Here is a 19517-nt window from a genome sequence, read left to right on the forward strand (position 1 = left end):
ATACATTATATGTGCTATATCACAGTAAGTTTCCAACAATATACAAAACATTTTGGGGGGATTTTCTGAGGCCATGGCCTTGTTCCGAAATATTTACTGTATATGTATCAAGGTGCTTCAGAAATAGGAAGCTGCCTGTGCCTATTTACTGAAAGCTTTCTTTACTGGATCTGACTTCCCGTACAAGCAGCAAAAACCCCAGAGAGCCTAGTGGGGTTCTGAGTAAGAGCGTGACATTGGTACCACCCGTACCGTTTCAGCAGGCCTGCCACACTGCGGCGCAGAGGGCTGAGCATGGAACACTGCAGTGAATACCTGATCCAGATCCTCTCCATCTATAACTAATCTTCAATCCCTCCGCGTATATTCAACTGCAGCTCTTTGCTTACAGTTTTAATCTAGGGTGTTACATTAACACACGGTGGACATTGTCTGCTGTTGAAACACGGTCATGCTGCGCTGATTCAAACAAACATAAAATTGCACACAAACAGCATTGACATGGTGCTGCCCGTTCACTCCATGCCTAGTGTGATGTATATGTTATGAAAGGGTAGTCAAGACGAGTGCAGTAATAAAATCTGTTTAATTTTCTAAGGTTCACAGATTCACGTTAAAGGGAACAAAAGTCGTTTTTTTTCTTGCTGCATCAAGGTCCCTTTCTCACTGTACTTCTTCTGAAGCACTGCCTAGTGGGTTTGGCAGCTCAGCATGTGGAAGCTACTGCAGTCTGTGCTTTCCACGCTGCACTGGTCGCACTTGCAGCTGAGGGGAACTGGGTAGGAGACAGTGGGGTCCACTCCCTCTGGGCAGTCGGGCAAGTGCACCGTCTTGTAGGTAACCTCTGAGATGCTGCAGGAGTTCTGGGCGTGTGCGATTAGGGAGCTCTTGTACACAGGATCCTGTAAACAGTGCCAATGCAGAGAACACTGTCACTGCATCTAAATGATGAAAATCCCATCACAGACAAGACTGCCTTGAAACATCCACCATCACAACATTGTCCTGTTCTGACTTTGGGGTTATAAAGAGTTATGATTGTAGTATGTACTGTATGCAATTTATTAAAATATTCTTTAAACTGCAGTGTGTGATGTATTCCCTCGCAAGAATGGCAAATTACATTAGGACACAGAAATCAGGAGCTGAGTAATAATATTTTCCCTCAAATGGCCTTATGTTTTCATGTTGTGATGTCCCCTGTGTGTGATATTTATGCCTAATGCTTTAAAAATGCTTGCAGCCGTTGTAAAAATGCCCTGAGCCAAATGAAATACGGCTGACTGTTTAACACTGAAGTGAGGGATCCACAGTACCTGAGTGAGGCAAAAGCCTGCGCAAGAGGCTACATCAATCATGATGCATTTTCCACACTCCTCTCTCTCCAAGGGGATAGAGATGTTGATCATGTCACACTGAGGACTGACCCCTGATAGTGACCAGTACACCATCGCTACCAGCAACAGCACACGGTCCATTCCTGAGTCCTCCAGTGACGGCGGCAGCGAGGAGGATTTCGTGGGATGAGGTCAAATGTCAAAAGTTTGTCTGCGCTCCTGTTCGGTGAATGGTTTTGAAATAGGAAACAGATGATCTCTTGGCTCACCAGTCAAGAGATGCAAGCCCACAGTAGTTATTTTCCCTCAAATCACTCAGTTCCATCAAGCACATACTTAAAGAACAGCCTCAAAATATGACAAAACTTCTAACTGGATAGAAAACTGGCAAATTTCAATGTCCCGTCGTGTTTCATTTCAAGTTAAATTAACTGTATAAAAAAGTTTCAAGTTTAGCATCACATTGCAGCAAGAAGACAATATATTCTGAAAATATTTTCAGAGAAAATTGGAGAGAGAGAAAGATTAGGAAAGAGCAGCATGTGGACGCAGCCCACAGTGTGGAAAACAGGAGAATTAGAGGTAAGGCTCTCACCTGATGGACTCCCAGAGATGTATTTGGAAGCCGCTGGCTTTTATCCTTTTGTCAGCCATGGGAAACCCAAATGACATGTTTCAGCCAATTAGGGTTTACCTGTGTGGGGAGACACAACTCTTTGAATGATTGTTGTCATGGCTATACAGATAACGATGTCTGGCCAAACATAAGTGCAAGCGGAATATAGTGGTTTTATTTTTCATCCCCCCCCCTCATAGCGTGGGACAGATCAGTGATCCAAGGTCAATACTCCCACAAATTTAGCAGTGACAAATGAGTGAACTTCAAACATGACGCTGAATGTATTCTATTACATGCACCTTGTATTGCACCCACAATCAGTTTATAGAGTTAGTTAGAATAGATTGCAATCTTCGATATATGCGATGACTTAATGATGATAGCAACCTATGAAATTCACCGGAAGATTTCCATCACCTTTTCAAACAAGAAATTGTAGCTGGCATCTATTCTTGCTTGGAGACCTTTATCTTGCAAGAGAAATTGGTAATCCCGTTTTCCAAGAAATCAACATTATAATATAGCAAGCAGATACACTCATTCGGCAGTGATTGTGACAGTTTCCTTTCATTTGCACAGATGATGTATCAGGATATTAGAACGTATGGTCCCTCAAAAGTCTCCCCAGTAGTGTAATAATTTGCGCGAGGGATACATTTGCTATGAAACAAGAAGTATCCATTGCAGTATTTTGGCATGCAGTAGAGGGAATTCATTCTGTTAGTTTTTTAAAGACCTGTGCTTTGTGTTGCATCAAATTAATGGACCACACAAAGGAGGAAACATCCTGTATTTATCATTACTTGAGCTGACAAATTGAGCGCATTTTAGATTTACTAAATCAAAGCAATATCTTGTATAAAATCTATGAAGTTGAAAATTGAATTAATCCTACTGAGTTGTAGATAAACCAAACACTTTAATATATACTGTATGATGTTATATGTTCGAAAGAAATCACTTTTGCATGACATTTTATGACCCAATACATGAAATATATCTAGCGAAGTCTAAGCTGTGAATTGCACAGTAACCTGTTGCAGCTCATTAATGAAAGTCGTTACTTTAAAATATCAGATGACCGATTGATAACAGACAGGCACTTTAGGGAGCTATACTTATTGTGTGATTTGCAAGAGAAGTTACAGTCAACACAAAAGCAGAGTAAAATTTCTCACTCACTGCTTTCACAGTGTTGCACATACTGTATACTAATGTTCAGAAGAGAGTAAAAAATAGTAAACAAAAAAAATGGTTAAGTTGGTGCTTAGGAAAACCTGTTTCAAGCAGATGTTCCTATAATGAGCAAAGTAGATTTTCACCCACTTATACAGATTGATGCTTTACTAGATTCAGTTGATGGGGATTTTGGGACTCAAACTCACAAACCTCTGTGTTTTTAATCAACTCTTACTAGGAGCACGTCAATGTTCAAGCTAACCTCCTCTAAATCTTGCTGGCTGTAATAAAATTTTTATCTAGAGTTGCTACGGGGCCCCTACTGAAAAATATAATGCGGGATCCCAAACCGATACTAAGGGGACCCCACAAGGTTATTTTCAACCGTTATAGGTGGAATGAGGCTACAAAGCCAAACTCCATACTCTTTCTGTACATCTGCCTAAATACACACCTTTCCCTCCCTCTGCACTTGTTTACTAGTGGAAATAGCTTATTAGGATAGATAGATAGATAGATAGATAGATAGATAGATAGATAGATAGATAGATAGATAGATAGATAGATAGATAGATAGATAGATTGATTGATTGATTGATTGATTGATTGATTTTTGGCAGTAAAGGACACCTACCTTGCAAGTCTATGGCAACAGCTGACTTGGATGCTAAAGTTTGAGACTGCAGCATGACTGTTAGTAGTGCAATGTCACAATGCAGCCACTGAGGGATGGTCTAAGGCCGGTAAGTGCAACACAGCATGCCCAGCGCAACCACCGTGCTCCTCAAAAACACATGCAGAATAGGTAGCAGGCAAGCGCTGCGGACAGATGCGTTACTCGCGCCCACCTTTACAATTTAAATGATAAAACTTTCAAGCATTATAAGTTGTGCCGTCAGTGCCAAGTGTATGAAATCACCAATAGTGTGAACACTGTTTTTCGCAAGAATGGAGGCAGAGGCAAATTTCGTTTTTGCAAGGTGAGAAACGAATAATGATTGATCCTGTTGAATTACGATACAAACAGCTGCATCACCTTGAAGCTAAATGAAAAATACGTATACAACAGCGTTAGTCGATACTGTTTTTCTATACCTAGCCTAGACTTTGCTTTATTTTATTTTATTACATCTATTCATCGCATAAGGCGGCGAATCTTTAGCGCTATTTTTATTATTATTATTATTATTATTATTATTATCGACTCTTATTTTGATGTCAATAATTTTGCCAATAAAATCCTATCAAGACGCTTCAAAAGTGCAAGCCCTTGAATGCGATAGACAGTACAAGTAAAGGTTCAGTTGTCAGACGGAGAAATGCATCGATGGATTTCCTACATACTGGATATCACGCAAACGTGATCTTGGGAACGAAATTCAGGTGCAAGGAAAGAAGATAATAGTCTGGCCTTTTCATATGTAAGTATCTGTATGAATTACGCTGGAGTATTTTGTAGCGCGGGGCTGGGGGGTTAGTATGCATGGAATAACGAGTGTCTGAATTTGTGGTTTGCTTGATACTGTAGAAAAATGAAATAATACTCATTCTCCTGTTGCAGAGCTAGCAGTTATTATCTTTGTTGTATTTGACAATGAGAGATTGGTTATTCCTGTCGTGATATAAATTATTAATTAATGTGATAGTATGATAATAATTTATAATAATGTAATTATTAATATTTGCGAATAATTGTTCGTTTTGCTAATAGTAACGCTCTTGTTTTTCTCGTCTCAGATGTTGCTCGCCTTGAAGAAATAAAGTAAACACCAAACACTGGACGTAGCTTTCGATTAACCCCACCCATCCTAAAATCCCTGTCCAATAAATAATTCGTCAAAGAAATTATTGCTTTATGCCTGCGTACTTCGACATCCAAAGAGTTAACAATGAAGGACACAAGACAAGTGAATTTTTTTGGGGGAGAGACATGAGATCTAAGACGTAATTTTCCTTTAAATATTATTTCTGTAATTTCCGAAAGGTGTCCTCAAAAACCTTGCATGGATGTATTTGGACTGTAAAAATATTTATTTTACAAAACAGAAGACCCACCCCCAATGTGAATATTCATTCATTTTTTATTTATATGTTGTTATTTTTCGGAGAACAACGGTATGGCTATATTACAAAGAAATTTTCTTGCATACTGGGAATGAATTGAGCTGAATTATCGACTGGCTGGACTCTCATCTTTGGAACTTTACCTCGGAGCCTGAGACTACAAGCAACTCATAGAACAATGCTGTTAGCGTGGCACCGCAACTGGACGTCTAAGATCAAGATGAGTGTATGTTGCATGCACAGAATAACACGTGCACGCTTCTGACAATGCGTTATTTAGTTACCCATCAGGTCCCCCCGCCCTAATAATAATAATAATAATAAAATACAATTCCGTGTTTGGGAGAGATCAATTTCAGCTATCCAGTTAATTCCAACTGCAAAACCAAGAAAGCCAAAATGGAGTTCGCCATGGTAGGTGCCGAAAGCGGTGGGGGCGGCACCCACCTGCCTTACGGATATGCCCAGGCGCGGGCTCGGGAGCGGGAGCGCGGCAGGGAAAGACAGGCGCAGGCGAGATCGGCGGCAGCTGCCGAAGGTGCATCGGCTGGAGAAGGAGGAACTTCTTCCACCCATCACCCCCACAACCACATCCAGCAACAGCATCAGTCTCGCACCGCCTCTTTCCCTCATGCCAGCAACAGCGGCGCTGGTACCGCCTCGGGCCCCTCCTCCTTGCAACAGTCTCAGCAGCAAGTTCTCCGAGGAAGGAAAAAGCAACGGGGCGCAGAGTACCGGAGGAGAAACCGCCGAGCTCTCGGCGGGGAGCTGCGCCAGTCGGAGCTGGCTCTTCTCGGCTCCGAGGAGGACATTATGATGGAAGACGAGGAAGCTGAAGGCGAAGAAGGAGACGAGGACGAAGGAGGAGGTGGGACGAGGAGCGGAGAGCGGCTCAGAAGCGTCCGCTGTGATATGGATGATGAAGACGATTCGGTGTCAGTTACTGACAGGCGACCGCAGTCAAGCTACGAAAATGTTTACAGTGAGTTCGGCTGCTGCGAGAGGGTCGTGATCAACGTGTCTGGCTTGAAGTTTGAGACGCAGCTGAAAACTCTCACCCAGTTTCCCGACACCCTCCTAGGGGACCCGGATAAGCGGATCAGGTACTTTGATCCTCTGAGAAACGAGTACTTTTTTGACAGGAACCGACCGAGCTTTGACGCCATTCTATACTATTACCAGTCGGGGGGGAGGCTGAAGCGACCTGTCAATGTCCCCTTCGATATATTCTCCGAGGAGGTCAAGTTCTACGAACTGGGAGAAGATGCCATGCTGAAGTTTCGAGAGGATGAGGGTTTCGTGAAGGAGGAGGAGAAGCCCTTGCCGGAGGATGAATTCAAACGCCAGATCTGGCTTCTTTTTGAATATCCCGAAAGTTCAAGCCCCGCACGAGGAATCGCAGTCGTGTCCGTTTTAGTCATCGTTATATCTATTGTCATTTTCTGTTTAGAAACTTTGCCCGAGTTCAGGGATGAAAAAGACTTCATTGGCGCTGGGAGCAATTTAACAAGTGCGGACAATGGATTCACCCCGTTCAACGACCCCTTCTTCATTGTGGAGACTGTGTGCATCATCTGGTTTTCTTTCGAGATCATAGTTCGCTTCTTCGCCAGCCCCAGCAAAGCCGCCTTCTTTAAGAACATCATGAACTCCATCGACATAGTGTCCATCTTGCCTTATTTCATTACCCTCGGCACAGATCTTGCCCAGCAGCAGGGCAACGGGCAGCAGGCGATGACCTTCGCCATCCTGCGGATTATTCGACTCGTTAGAGTCTTTCGCATCTTCAAGCTCTCCAGACACTCCAAGGGCTTGCAGATCCTCGGCCATACCCTGCGGGCCAGCATGAGGGAGCTAGCGCTGCTCATCTTCTTCCTCGTTATCGGGGTCATCCTCTTCTCCAGCGCCGTGTATTTCGCCGAAGCCGATGAGCCCACTTCCCAGTTCACTAGCATCCCCGACGCTTTTTGGTGGGCGGTCGTTACAATGACAACAGTGGGATACGGGGACATGAAACCAATAACAGTCGGTGGGAAAATAGTGGGCTCCCTGTGTGCCATAGCCGGCGTGTTGACCATAGCTCTGCCCGTCCCGGTCATTGTCTCCAACTTCAATTACTTTTATCACAGAGAGACCGACAACGACGATCAAACGCCAGTAGTACAAAACATGCCTCCGTGCCCATATTTCCCGACAAACTTCCTCAAGAAATTCAAGGGATCCCCGACGGCTTCCTCCTTAGGAGATAAAGCCGAGTATATGGAAATGGAGGAAGGGGTGACCGAGTCATTATGTGGCGCAGAAAAACAAAGTCCGAGCAAAGGAAACGGCACAAAACTCCTTAGAAAAATGAGCACTAACCCCAAATCACTACAAACAGATGTGTGACGAGAAGCACCAGACATTAGGTCTAATTCTAGTTTCATATTACGGGCTACGTCGCATTAACTTACGCAAAGACCGTGATGCGTTGATTACTTTAAATGTTACGAAGACAAACATCACTTTTAAAAATGTACGTGAATATAATATGTTCGCTGCAATGAATGAGATTTATGTTGTCATGTTGAATCCAATGTAAAAGCATCCCAAAATGCTGCAATCACCAGCTTCAAGTAGTAAGCGGGGTGGAAAATATTAATGGTAGGATCTTCTAGTGCATATAAGATCTATCATAAGTATCATTAGGAATTAAAAATATACATATAAAAATATAGGAATAATGCAAAAGCACTTTATCAATTTTTTCTGTCACTTTAAACGAATTCATGCAGAATGGAGAAAGGCAGATGTTGTGTTCTTGCTGTTGTTATGCAATAAACCCTAATTCACTTTGCACTAATGTAGGCGGCAAGGTTTATAATCAGTCATGAAAAACTCCATCCACACACTTTAAAGACGCGCGCACAGGCGCATATATATATATATATATATATATATATATATATATATATATATATATATATATATATATATATATATATATATATTGGTCACAGAGCCCTATAGAAATCGATGGGTGACAGCTTCGTTAATATTACTCATACATACATACATACATACTGCTGAATATCCATACATTTCGTCAGCGATCCTACATAACCATTATGTTCGCACGTACCGTATCATCTCCATACTAGCTGCCTACGTAGCACTTCTCTTAGTTGTTTAGTGAAACAATGACTCACAGACATCAGTATGAGTAGCACAAAACACTCGGTATGTTTGGTGTTTGGCATTTAAAAGCATGAAGTGAACTAAATTCATTCCCCGCATTTAATTCCTGCCACCTTGTCCAACTGGGCCTTTTTTTTGTGGACGCCCAATGTTGGAAACAATGTATAGTGGTTTCTAGCAAGAAGAGGAATAAAGTTCCGTGGACAACGTGTTCGACATCGTTTATTGTCAGAAGACCTTCGCATGATGCCTCTTATTGCGCCATGCATAGTACCTTCTGTCTACTACATGAGAATATATATATTTTTTTTTACTCTGTGAAATTGAAGTCCTGTTCCCTTTCTTTAACTACATGGACGTGAAATCCATTACGTGACGATAAGTGAAGACAATGGGAAGAAATGCTTATTGTGATCGCAGCCTTGGGTTTTTGTTGTTTTGTGGACTTCCTGTACGTCCTCAGTCACAGATGAACTTAAGGTCTTCCTGGAGAATACCCTAAGAACCCGCACGCAGGGGGTCTGAATAAAGGTATGTTTCTTTTATACGTACTTTTACCTTGTATGTGATCCATCAATACATGTAGAAATAATAAAACACCAAGCACTTTTGGATTGACGAACAAGCACTTTTTCTTTAAAAAAAAAAAACATAAATTGAATTACAAAGAAAGTGCTGTAGACAATATCCAGATATACAACAGCATTGTGTCGTTCACTGTTCTCAAAAAAATCCAGTTTGATATTAATGTATTTTTAAAAATATATTCATAGTGAAATGGGACCCTGTAATAGCAAAGTATTTATGTGCATTTTTGTAAGTTTATTACAGGTCTAAAACTACTTCAAATTACTATAACGACATAAAAAATAATCGAGAAATTGTTACATATGAATACTTGCCGATTATATTATCTAACCAAGCAAGTAATACAATGCTGAACATTGACATACAATCCAATGCCCTACTCAGATTTTTTTTTTTTTTTTTTAAAGTTGTGTAATTTGTCAGATTTTTCTGTTTGTTTGATTTTAAAGGGATACTCACAGAATAGTTCCATTTATTTATTAGTTTGGTTGTTTGTTTGCTTATTTGTTTATTCATTCATTTGTCTATTTTTATTTGTTTGTTTTGAAACGTGTTTGTAAATAATTTTATAAAGTCACATTTCCCAATTTAGGCCAGTATGTCAGAGATATGTAAACACTGTTTGCTTTCCTGAGGTAAGTCTTTTGAATGGCTCTATGTCTAGACAATAACTGAACTTATAATGGGATAGGAAAAACTGACTAAAATTAGCAGCATAACTATTCTAAGCACAGAAATACAAGGAAAATCCACACAAACCATGTTTCTTGAAAGGATTTAAACTGTGAACTGGGAATTAAACCCAAACCCATAAGTTAGATCTAAAACATTGCTAAAGAACTTGGCAGTTGAACAACGGAGATGTAAAGTTGACTTGTGATGAGTTTTTGACTGAAAGAAATGTTACTTTGATGCAAGGGAAGGGTACGCTCTTGTGTTATATTTACTGTTTTGGATATCGCTGCTGTGTGGTTTGTGTGTAATGCACTGTATATTCAAGACTGTCTTGAACTACTTTGCTTCCTCAAAATATGTGGTGCTGATGGATAATATAGAGATTATTTTTCTGGGAAATTTAACACGTCTTGGGTGTTGTTTTCCAAATATGTAAATGCGATGCAAATACAGAGAAAGGTGTGCTGGTTTTCAGACACTCATCAGTTACTAAAAGCTCTGATAGATACAGTGCATATTATATGGCCTCAGTAATCAGGATGTGAGATATCGGTGTATACTTCGGGGCATAAAGGTGAGAGACATTACTTGCACTTATACAAAAACTATGAAAACAAATATATTATATTTGTAAGGAATGAGATCTCATGTATAATATGATTAGGTAAAAAGTTGCTCAGTATTAAGAATATCATACTGTATGGTAGGAGGGCTCTGCAGTTGCCTGGTATTTATAACAGTGATTACGTTTTCTTAATGGTCCCATTTTCTGAATTTGTTTTCGAAGTGTAAGTGGTACATTAAATGATAATATACGTAGTACATTACATTGTATTTTGAAATCAGGAATTATTGATATCATGCCGCGTGAATGTTATCCTGTATAAAAGAACATAAAATCAATTTATAATTTATAAGATAAGATTGGTACAATCTAAGAGCATACAGCATATTACAATGCTGCCCAAATGGTTCGCTTACAGATAGGGGACATATCACACATGAAAAAGCAGCCTCAGTTTCTTAGAATATAATTGGGTGATACAGATAACCACACCGAATTGTGCACAGTGTTGGGCTGTCATGGAGAGACTCGGGGTTTCAGTCTTCATTCAGACAAGGCAAGATTTGTGATGGTCAGAATGATATGGCAGATATCCCATTCCCTGAGTAGGAAATCTATCAAGGCGTCCTGTAACTGAATTTTGTTAGCAGTTACTTCAGTTATAGAATACATTATTTTGTTTGATATAAAGCATCTTGTTAAATAATCTTGAGGTGTTTTAGCGTGATGTTGTTATTCAGTCATTTTTGCCTCCTCTGATCAGATGTTTTCCTAAAATTTGACGGATTTTATGAAATCTACCAATACACTTAATCATACACTTAAAAATATTCCTATTGTAGGAATAATCAATATGCTGTCTCACAGTAATTATTTTACAGCTTATTTGCACAGTCAAATATTCCTCATGTGTACCTTCAGTAATGTTTAATATTAAAATTGGTATAATTTTTTTGTGGTATTATTACGGATATATCTGTGAACAGCAAAGTCATAAGTATCATCTATAGCTATATTATAACTAACCATGTCGTAGCGTGATTTTTCTTGGATGCTAAGTTTCTAGGTAATATTCCTTAAGAGGAAAAGTTAATATGTTTTTATGTTTGTGGGTACATTATTTATTCATTCTGAGTGCATGATTTACAGGTGAATTTCTACTGTCATAAAAGAGTTTCACCAAAACCCACAGGATTACAGATGTCAAAGATTAAATGTTTGCGCGTGTTCTACTCGACGTAGAAGTGACAATCAAAAGTGTACAAACTGATAGGGAAGGGGCCAGAAATTCTAATTAGGGAAATGGTCACTTTTATTAGGACCGGAAGCAAATGGAGCAGATTTGAAACCGCTGGCAGTGTTATAATGAATGACTAATGTTGTCCAGTTCTGGACTTGATCGTGTTTGCGTGCAAAGGTCATGGAGCCCTCGTGAGTCAAACCCCCCACAGGCCCAGAAGTCCCATTTGCCCTTCATCTGAAGCACAAACGAAAACACCCTCAGTATGATTTTCATATATTCAGTGGCTGTAAATGTAAATGCACAGTAAAGATATCTCTGGGCTGTGATTAAAATTCATATCAATTCTAATATTTCTGTAATTCTCAGCTTTCATTTATAATATTTGGCGATTAATTACTTGCAAAGCATTGGATGATGAGATAGATGAGTCAATCTCAGAGTGCCATATTTAAAAGAGTTGGTATAATTTGTGCTGGTTGCCTTCCAGATATCTGTAACGATTATCACATTTATATACAATAGGGAGTTACATCGAAAATGCTTCTTAATTTATGAACCAAATCATGCATTTTTTTTTATAACCTGCCACATAATTTCTGCTTAGTCCCATTTTGGCAGTTGATAGGGCTGGCATTATCGGCTTGGGAGCATTGAAGGCAGTGAGAAGGCTTGATTTGTGCCAACAGCAGCTACCTGCAGTGGTACAGATCTCAGCGTAACAGGAATGGTACACGAACCCAGCAGGCACTGGTATAGCTGCATCACAGAGAATGGCACCAGCTATCCAGTGACTGGGGTAAAAGGTGCTATATTACCTCTTATACCCCAGAAGTGATACTCCCTTATTGTTCATGTATCTGACAATATAAAACTTTGGAAAGTATGTTAGATATTGTCAGAAAAACAAGGTGATGAAGAAATATCTGCTACGTAAGCATAAGTATTTTGATGCCACCTATATGTACACTTTCCAGAGGCCTGGTATAGTGATACCGGTGAAATAGGTTATGAAATGTATTACCAATAGTGTTAATAGTGGTAAAAACCAAAAACACATTGACTGTTAAAGCTGTTACTTTAGGGTGCCTTGTGTATAATTTCTGTTCCAAAACTCATAATTCAAAGTTCAAGGTGATGCACTAGAAAACCAGGATATTGAATTTCTTAAATTCTACTATTTAAAATGGGAAGAGGACATTTTTACAAAAAGCGTGTATACTTGGACATGCAGTATCCAAGATAAATATTACTATATGGATGCAAATCTAATACTGATGGTAGTTTTACTTGTACAAAAATGTTCTGAGGGCAGAACGAAAAAATGATTGTTTCAGAGAGATAACCAATCAGATTTTAGAAGAAGTGGGTCCAAGCAATGAGAGGAGGCAGAACCAACCAATTAGATGTCTTGGTTCTGCCTCCTCTAATTGCTTGGACCCACCTCCTCTAAAATCTGATTTGTTATCTCTCTGAACCAATCATTTTTCATTCTGCCTTCAGAGCAGTTTTGTGTAAGTAAAACTCCCACAAGCAAATTTAATTGGCGTGGCAATCAGTGCATGGCATGTCATATTACTTCCCATACCCAACACCAGAGAAGTTGAGCAAATTGTGTTTGACTTCTTTGTAATATGGCAAATGGTCTCATTCGGAGTGAGCATATCTCTCCCTGGTCACAAAAATAACCACAGAAGCATTTTTTTAGTATTGAGAGATCTTTAATAGTGACCACTTTCTAGTAGTGATGCACTCCCCACGAGAACTAAAGTTTACAGGCTAATATAGAGAGAAATTTATGGAGCAATCCCCTTTATTTCCTGCATGCACCTCTTGCAGTTTGAAAATGGATTACAAATGTCTCCTCTCAAGGGGAATCTTTATTTCCCACCTTTCTCCTTAGGTCATATCCTGCAAATTATCTCTGCTCCCCTCCTCTAGGTCCTTTTGGATTCTAAAGAAATTTTAGTTCAAATATAGTTAAAGACCTAGGCGATCTCCATGCAATCAAAGGCACAATGAGGTTGCTAGTTCATGACATGTGATTGGCTGGTGCTTCCCATTGTGACAGCATAGAGTACTAACCCTGGTAGCAGTACTTCTGAATGTGGTCTATGCAGTGACTGGTCAACTGGTCTGTGTTGCTATAGCAACTGATACTCCATATACTCCATATCTATTGAGTAGTGATGGGTTGTCAGCTAGACAGGCATCCAAAAGACTTTATAATTTTAAGATGACTCTAGGCTACAGGAACATGGTTTTCTATACTCCATGTATGCACTGTCACTTAAAAATGTACTCTCTTGATCCAAGTGCAGAGGTTTAATGTTCTCTAGTCATACTGTACACACCACACTGTTTTAAAGGGTAATTTTTCTGATGACCTGTCCCTTTAACAAGTGTGCAGCATGCGATGTGTATTCACATGCAAGGGTCACATGATGCATGTGATGGATGCATCCTTCCCTTCCAGAATTTAATGTGTGTTAAGTGTTGGGAACTGGCACCTTAATGACCTTATTTGTGGCATGTAGTATAGTGCCCTTATATGAGATGTGAATCACTCTGCCTGGAAAGATGAACAGCCCCACATGACATACGGATTAGAGAGGGGATCACAGTTTATTACTGTGCAGCTACAGTACATTGTCAGAAAAAAGGGTATCAATTTGTACATTTGCTTGTCACTAGGGCTGTACCCTCAAGGGCAAAGGTATCTTTTAAGATACCGAAATGGACTATGAAGGACATTTTTGTACCATTGGGGGTACATTAATGTTGCTTTGCACCTTGGGGAGTCAACTTCTTTACATTAAATTAGACTAAAAGACATTTACCTACAGCTGGGCTACAGTTGGCAGACCCTTGAGAGTCCAGCGCCAGTAACGAGATAACGTACAAACTGGTACACTTTTATTCTGACAGTGAAGGAGAGAAATAGATGAATCGAATACCCTTCAAAGGCACTAAATACAGACAGACAGACAGATAGACAGACAGAGAGACAAACAGATAGATAGATAGATAGATAGATAGATAGATAGATAGATAGATAGATAGATAGATAGATAGATAGATAGATAGATAGACTTTATTAATTTTGAGGGAAAAGCCATTATTTAAGAAGCTATTTTGGGGGATAAGAAAATAAGTAGCAAATCGACACGAAAATCCCCAGTCACCTGACTCCCTCTTTCGCGATGACAACGTCCCCTCTTCCTACTCGGACTTTGTGGCATGGCTTGGGTGCATGTGCTTCACTGGCTCTTTAAGAGGCTGTTTTGTGTAGTCTGTGAGGCGCGGCACCTCTGGGTGTGTGCTCTACCGTACCAGTACTAGTTATAGGCAGAATACCTAGGACCCCCGAAGTACGTGCGTTCCAGTGGAAGTGAATTTGATCATCAGTTTTTTTTTTGGTGGGGAGGCCTTCGAAATAAAGCTTTGCCTAGGTCCCCTGGAAAGGGAGAGCCAGCCCTGCTGCGTACCCATTAACTTAGAACAAGGATACAGAGTCCCTGTGCTGCGACCACTGACTTGGAGAGTGAGCCAGACTGGTATAGAGATGGACTGCTGCTCTGCCACAGAGATCCACGGTGATCTGAGCAGCCAGCTCATCCCTCCAAAAACAGCAGACATGTTCATGCATAAAGTGTCCCTGCATCCCCGTAAGATCTTTCTTTGCTGAGAAGTCTGTTTACTCAAAGCAGTGTTGCATGGCAGCAATGTAATAGACTGAAATTCCACCACACAAAACGCAGGTTGTCTCCTGCTCAATCGATTACACCAAATGTCTGCATTTACTGCCCTTCTCAGCTCCAGCACACCTAATTTAACAGGAAATATTAGCAGGCTGGACATTTCACAATAAATGTGAAATAATTTGGCATTGGCATTATTTGGCATCCATATAGTTATATTTCCATAATGTAAAGCAAATAAAAAATGAATCTTGAAACAATGCCATGAAAAATAAAAAAACATTAATATCAGTCACTTTCACATTTCAGAATAATTCAGTTTATTTTTTTTAATAACAGTAGATATGAAAGTGAATTTATTTAGCAGATCTACAGTTGTTCCTTTATTAAATGCTCTGAGTCTTTTTACATACTGTTATTGGACTGAATTGATGGAAAAGCCAGCCTTGTCTCACTGCCACCCATCTGAACTCTGCAGGACCCAAGTAATTTATCTGGGATGATTTTTCAGTTTGGGCTGAAATGACTCTAACATGAAAGCCTCTGGCACAGCTGAGCAATTATATTATTGAGGAGGATTAAAAAGGTATGTAATCATTTAGTGTCCTGGAGGGTCACACGCTTCCCCCATGAATTTTGTTCCAGTGGCTCAAAAGCCTGATATGAGCAAGGGGTGGTAAACGCTAAAGAACTGCAGTGCAGCTCACTGCAACCTTGTTTGTTGTTGCCGACAGTCAGGGCCGATCGATTCTAAAGGCGACATAGGTGGCCGCCTTGGTCACCATCTTTGCAGGGGGCGTTGACTTGCCAGCTAATTTCACTTTGCCTTGGATGGGGAGCGCCGGTTGGCGAGGCTTGCCTAAGACGCCACTTCGACCAGGACCGGTACGGCCGACAGTGATATGCAGTATTGGCCTGTGTGCTGAAAAACAGGTTGACTTCTTACCTTGAACGGTCTTCTTTCTAAGATTCCCTCCCAACCTTTAGTGCATGAATAAGCCGGTTCCCAAGCATCGCTGAAATTTCAGATAATAGCTGATAATCTATTTGAACACAAGTCCTGAGCAAAGCAAAGGAGCAGCTTCATTATTAGGGTTAATCAGAAAAATGAAAGGTGATGTGTGCTGGACTTGTGTGGGTAGAAAAGTTGACCCAGGAAGGTAAATTGAAACACAGTTCATGTTCCCAGCAACACGAATTCTTATTGTACTGTAAGTTAGTGCTTCGCCCTTTCAAGTCTCCTTCTTTGTGTGCAAAATGGTTTTCTTGTGGTTGTTGCTGTTATTGTAGGTAATTTCTGTAGTGCTTTGAAGAATTTATTGTAAAAGAGTAATAAGATTGGTGCGATTTATATGTTTTATATGTGTTTATCCTATAAATTAAAGTCAAATATTTTTTGTGATGTTTAGAGTGTGAAAGACAATCTGAGACTGATTAAGGAACCATCCATGAATCAGGCATAGAAATGAAATTAAGCCTTTTAGAATCTTACTGTCAGTAATGCTGATTCACTTAACGTCACTGAAAATTTGTGGTTACATCCGCTTTTAACAAATGCATCAATTAAAGTTAACATAGCAATGAATTAACTATTGTCGAGTGGCTTATTTGATAGTTCATTCTTTGATAGGGCACGGTAATATCATTCAGGCTTTGTTATTGTCAAAATTATATGACGTAGAACACTGAACATCATATAATTGTTAAGCATTGTATGTTTAAGTAACAGGGAAGTCTTTGATATTAGCTGGTATTCGTTCACTTTAGAATCACATTATGCTGTGAATTATGACTGTGAGCCGTATGTTTGGAGATCTCTCCTGTGGAAGGTAATGATGTAATGTTTTGTCAGTGTTTATATTTGCTAGTCTACCTGCTGGCAACTGAGAGGCGGTTTTGTTTGCTATGCACTATATTTGTCATGTGCTATTAAGAATCCATTCGTTCTTATGTTTCATTTACTAAGCAAGTGCTTCAACTTTCAAAATTTTGTTTTCCAGCCAGTTAGAACAAATAAGTTTGGATGTGATTCTAATTTATAAGCATGGTTTGAGCTGAAACAGAAAAAAAGACCTGTTAATTAAACGTCATATTATATATGTCTCAAAGGCCTTGTTTAATACTTGGTTTTAAAATGCATCTTGGGTGATCGGATCACAAATGGACAGTGCTAAATACAGGTCTAAATCCCCACCGAGACGAATTGTGATCCGATCATTTAAACCATTTGCTGAGGTGGTCTTGGATGCATTTATCCACAAATGTGTGTAATGTAAATGCTATGTGCCCTGGTGTGTCCCCGACAGACTTCACAATAATTGTGCATGGGGCAGGGTCTTCTGGCGGAAGTGACGTAGGCAGGAACGAAATCTGAACACGAGTGGTCAATTGGACACCTCGGAGACTCATGATAGGCAGAGAAGTGTAAACGTGTTTCGGCTGTATACTTGTGATCCGATCACTTAAGACTCATTTTAAAACCAAATGTAAACAGGACCATAGACACACAGGCTATTTTGGTGTTGTGACCTATGTAGATGAATGGGATGGATGTTTCCCTTCCATGGCTGTTCAGGAAGTGTGCAGAGGTGTTGGTGTAACAGGAAAAAGGAGACATCTACGTTCTGGTCATTGTTTTTAGTTAAAGAGAAAGGGAATGTTAAGTAAAGTCCACTGAGAATTTAGAGACTGCTGAGCGTTACTGTGATGCTTACCTCGCAGCTGTGTTGGAAAGCCTGACCTACATCTGAACCGCGGCTCATCCCACACAAGGATGAGGGCCTCCCTGCCGTCGAGGTGTCCTGTGTTTTCACCAAAAGGCACGCAGCAGCTACTGTGCCCCCTGTCTCCTGCCTCCTGACGCGGCATTTAAGCTGCTAAAGACGGGCACGGAGCGGCAGACGCAGAGTAAATGTCATGGGGTTCGTTTGCTTGAAAGATGGCCAATGGATATCAGATGGCAAGGTTGGGATTCTTTCACTCAAACTTGAAAATTACAGACACCTAGATGGCTTTGCCATCTGTTAGCATAGTGTAAGATACGTTTATAGCCCTCCTTCATATGTATTCAAAGTGTGTCTTTATAGAATGGCTTCATAAATATGTATGTTCCCTATTTATCTAATAAAGGGAACTGATAGCCAAAATATTACAATAACCAAGAATTAGTTTGGAGAGTGAAATGTTTTTAATTTTTCTTCCATCCATATTCCCATCTACAACTTCTACCTGTATTCCTGGTTGGTCCAGTTAATATTCATAATATTCCTATACAGTGAAATAATAGCACACTGCACAGTACTTGTATTAATGGAACTGTACTCTGAGGCATGCTTTGCAGTGATTCTATAAATTGCTTTGAGACTGGGCTCAGGAGCTGGGCTTTAGACCTCAGTCATGGCCACAAAAAAGGAGCAGACAGTGAAAGAGGCCGGCCATTGTAATCGTCAAGCCATTTTTGACAGGCGGTGTTGGGGGAGGGGGGGGGCAGACTGATGGCCAAGGGGATAGGGGGAGAAAAGGCAGAGACGGCTTCCAGCCCCTGCAGGATCCATCCAGGGCAGTGAGCTTCAGATAGAGTCTGTCTGGGATTATATAAAGGAAAATGTTAAAATAGCATATTTTCCATGAGACATGGAAGAGGGCCTAAGGGCAGTCCACACAGAAATGTGTAATGGTCACTAATTGTGTATTTACATTATTTCCGGTGTCATCCATGCTTAAGATGTACGAAGAGTGAAAGGATATGAGCAATACGGATAAGACGTGATCAACAAAGGTTAATTTCACATTGCAAATTCTATCTCTCTTTCTGTGCAGTTTAGTACATCAATTATTAATTAGCTATAGAATGTGAGCTTATCTTATGTGTATCAGCAAACATTCTTCTCCCCCTTTCATGCAGTGCGTGAGCCGCAGCTCCTGGCATTTTTCTCGCTGTAGCTGCGGACTGTTTTCCTGCTGATTTCACTGGGCTTTGCATTTCTGAACACTGAGCTACAGCTCTTTCACTGCTAGAGCTGCTTTCCCCTTGTTTATTTTAGGAACTTGCATCCGTGTCTGTCCATTGAAATAATCTCTGTTTCACCCCATATGTGAATATTTCTCTAAAGCTGCCAGTTGAATAATTTTCAGCACGGACAGCTGGGAGATCGTTATTGATGTCATAATTTGTGTTTTTCTGGTTTCCAAATAATTAGCAACCGCAGTGAATCAGCCAGGTTACATATAAGTTGATATACCCAAATGCCCCAATTTGCCTCTGTGTCCCTCCCTATCTTGGGAGAAATTGTAACAGTAATGGGCTTTATGTCAATCAGTTGATCTCGGAAGTTATGTTTCCATGATTGTGTTGCCAAGGATAAAATGGGCA

At 40.3% G+C, this 19517-nt stretch overlaps 3 protein-coding genes across 3 annotated transcripts in view; 2 read left to right on the plus strand and 1 right to left on the minus strand.

The window, feature by feature from the left end:
* Positions 1-19517, plus strand: part of kif18a (kinesin family member 18A) — a 314001-nt gene that overhangs the window by 46136 nt on the left and 248348 nt on the right. The gene's annotated exons all lie outside the window — the stretch shown is intronic.
* fshb (follicle stimulating hormone subunit beta) lies at positions 528-1704 on the minus strand. Its single transcript, XM_049030278.1, has 2 exons — positions 1317-1704; positions 528-902 (listed from the first exon to the last, which is right to left on the minus strand). Exons 1-2 carry the CDS (start codon positions 1476-1478, stop codon positions 690-692), a joined length of 375 nt encoding a protein of 124 aa, XP_048886235.1. The 5' UTR covers positions 1479-1704; the 3' UTR covers positions 528-689.
* Positions 5140-7982, plus strand: kcna4 (potassium voltage-gated channel, shaker-related subfamily, member 4). The gene has a single exon (XM_049030248.1). The coding sequence runs from the start codon at positions 5599-5601 to the stop codon at positions 7585-7587; it is 1989 nt and encodes a 662-aa protein (XP_048886205.1). The 5' UTR covers positions 5140-5598; the 3' UTR covers positions 7588-7982.

Source organism: Brienomyrus brachyistius, chromosome 11, assembly GCF_023856365.1.
Source record: "Brienomyrus brachyistius isolate T26 chromosome 11, BBRACH_0.4, whole genome shotgun sequence".
NCBI lineage: Eukaryota > Metazoa > Chordata > Actinopteri > Osteoglossiformes > Mormyridae > Brienomyrus > Brienomyrus brachyistius.

Excerpts from the sequence above, each read along its gene's own strand:
- fshb (XM_049030278.1), bottom strand. The coding sequence starts at position 1,478 with ATGGACCGTGTGCTGTTGCTGGTAGCGATGGTGTACTGGTCACTATCA. Across the intron at positions 903-1,316 it reads CAGGCTTTTGCCTCACTCAG|GATCCTGTGTACAAGAGCTC; the intron begins GTACTGTGGATC and ends CACTGTTTACAG.
- kcna4 (XM_049030248.1), top strand. The coding sequence starts at position 5,599 with ATGGAGTTCGCCATGGTAGGTGCCGAAAGCGGTGGGGGCGGCACCCAC.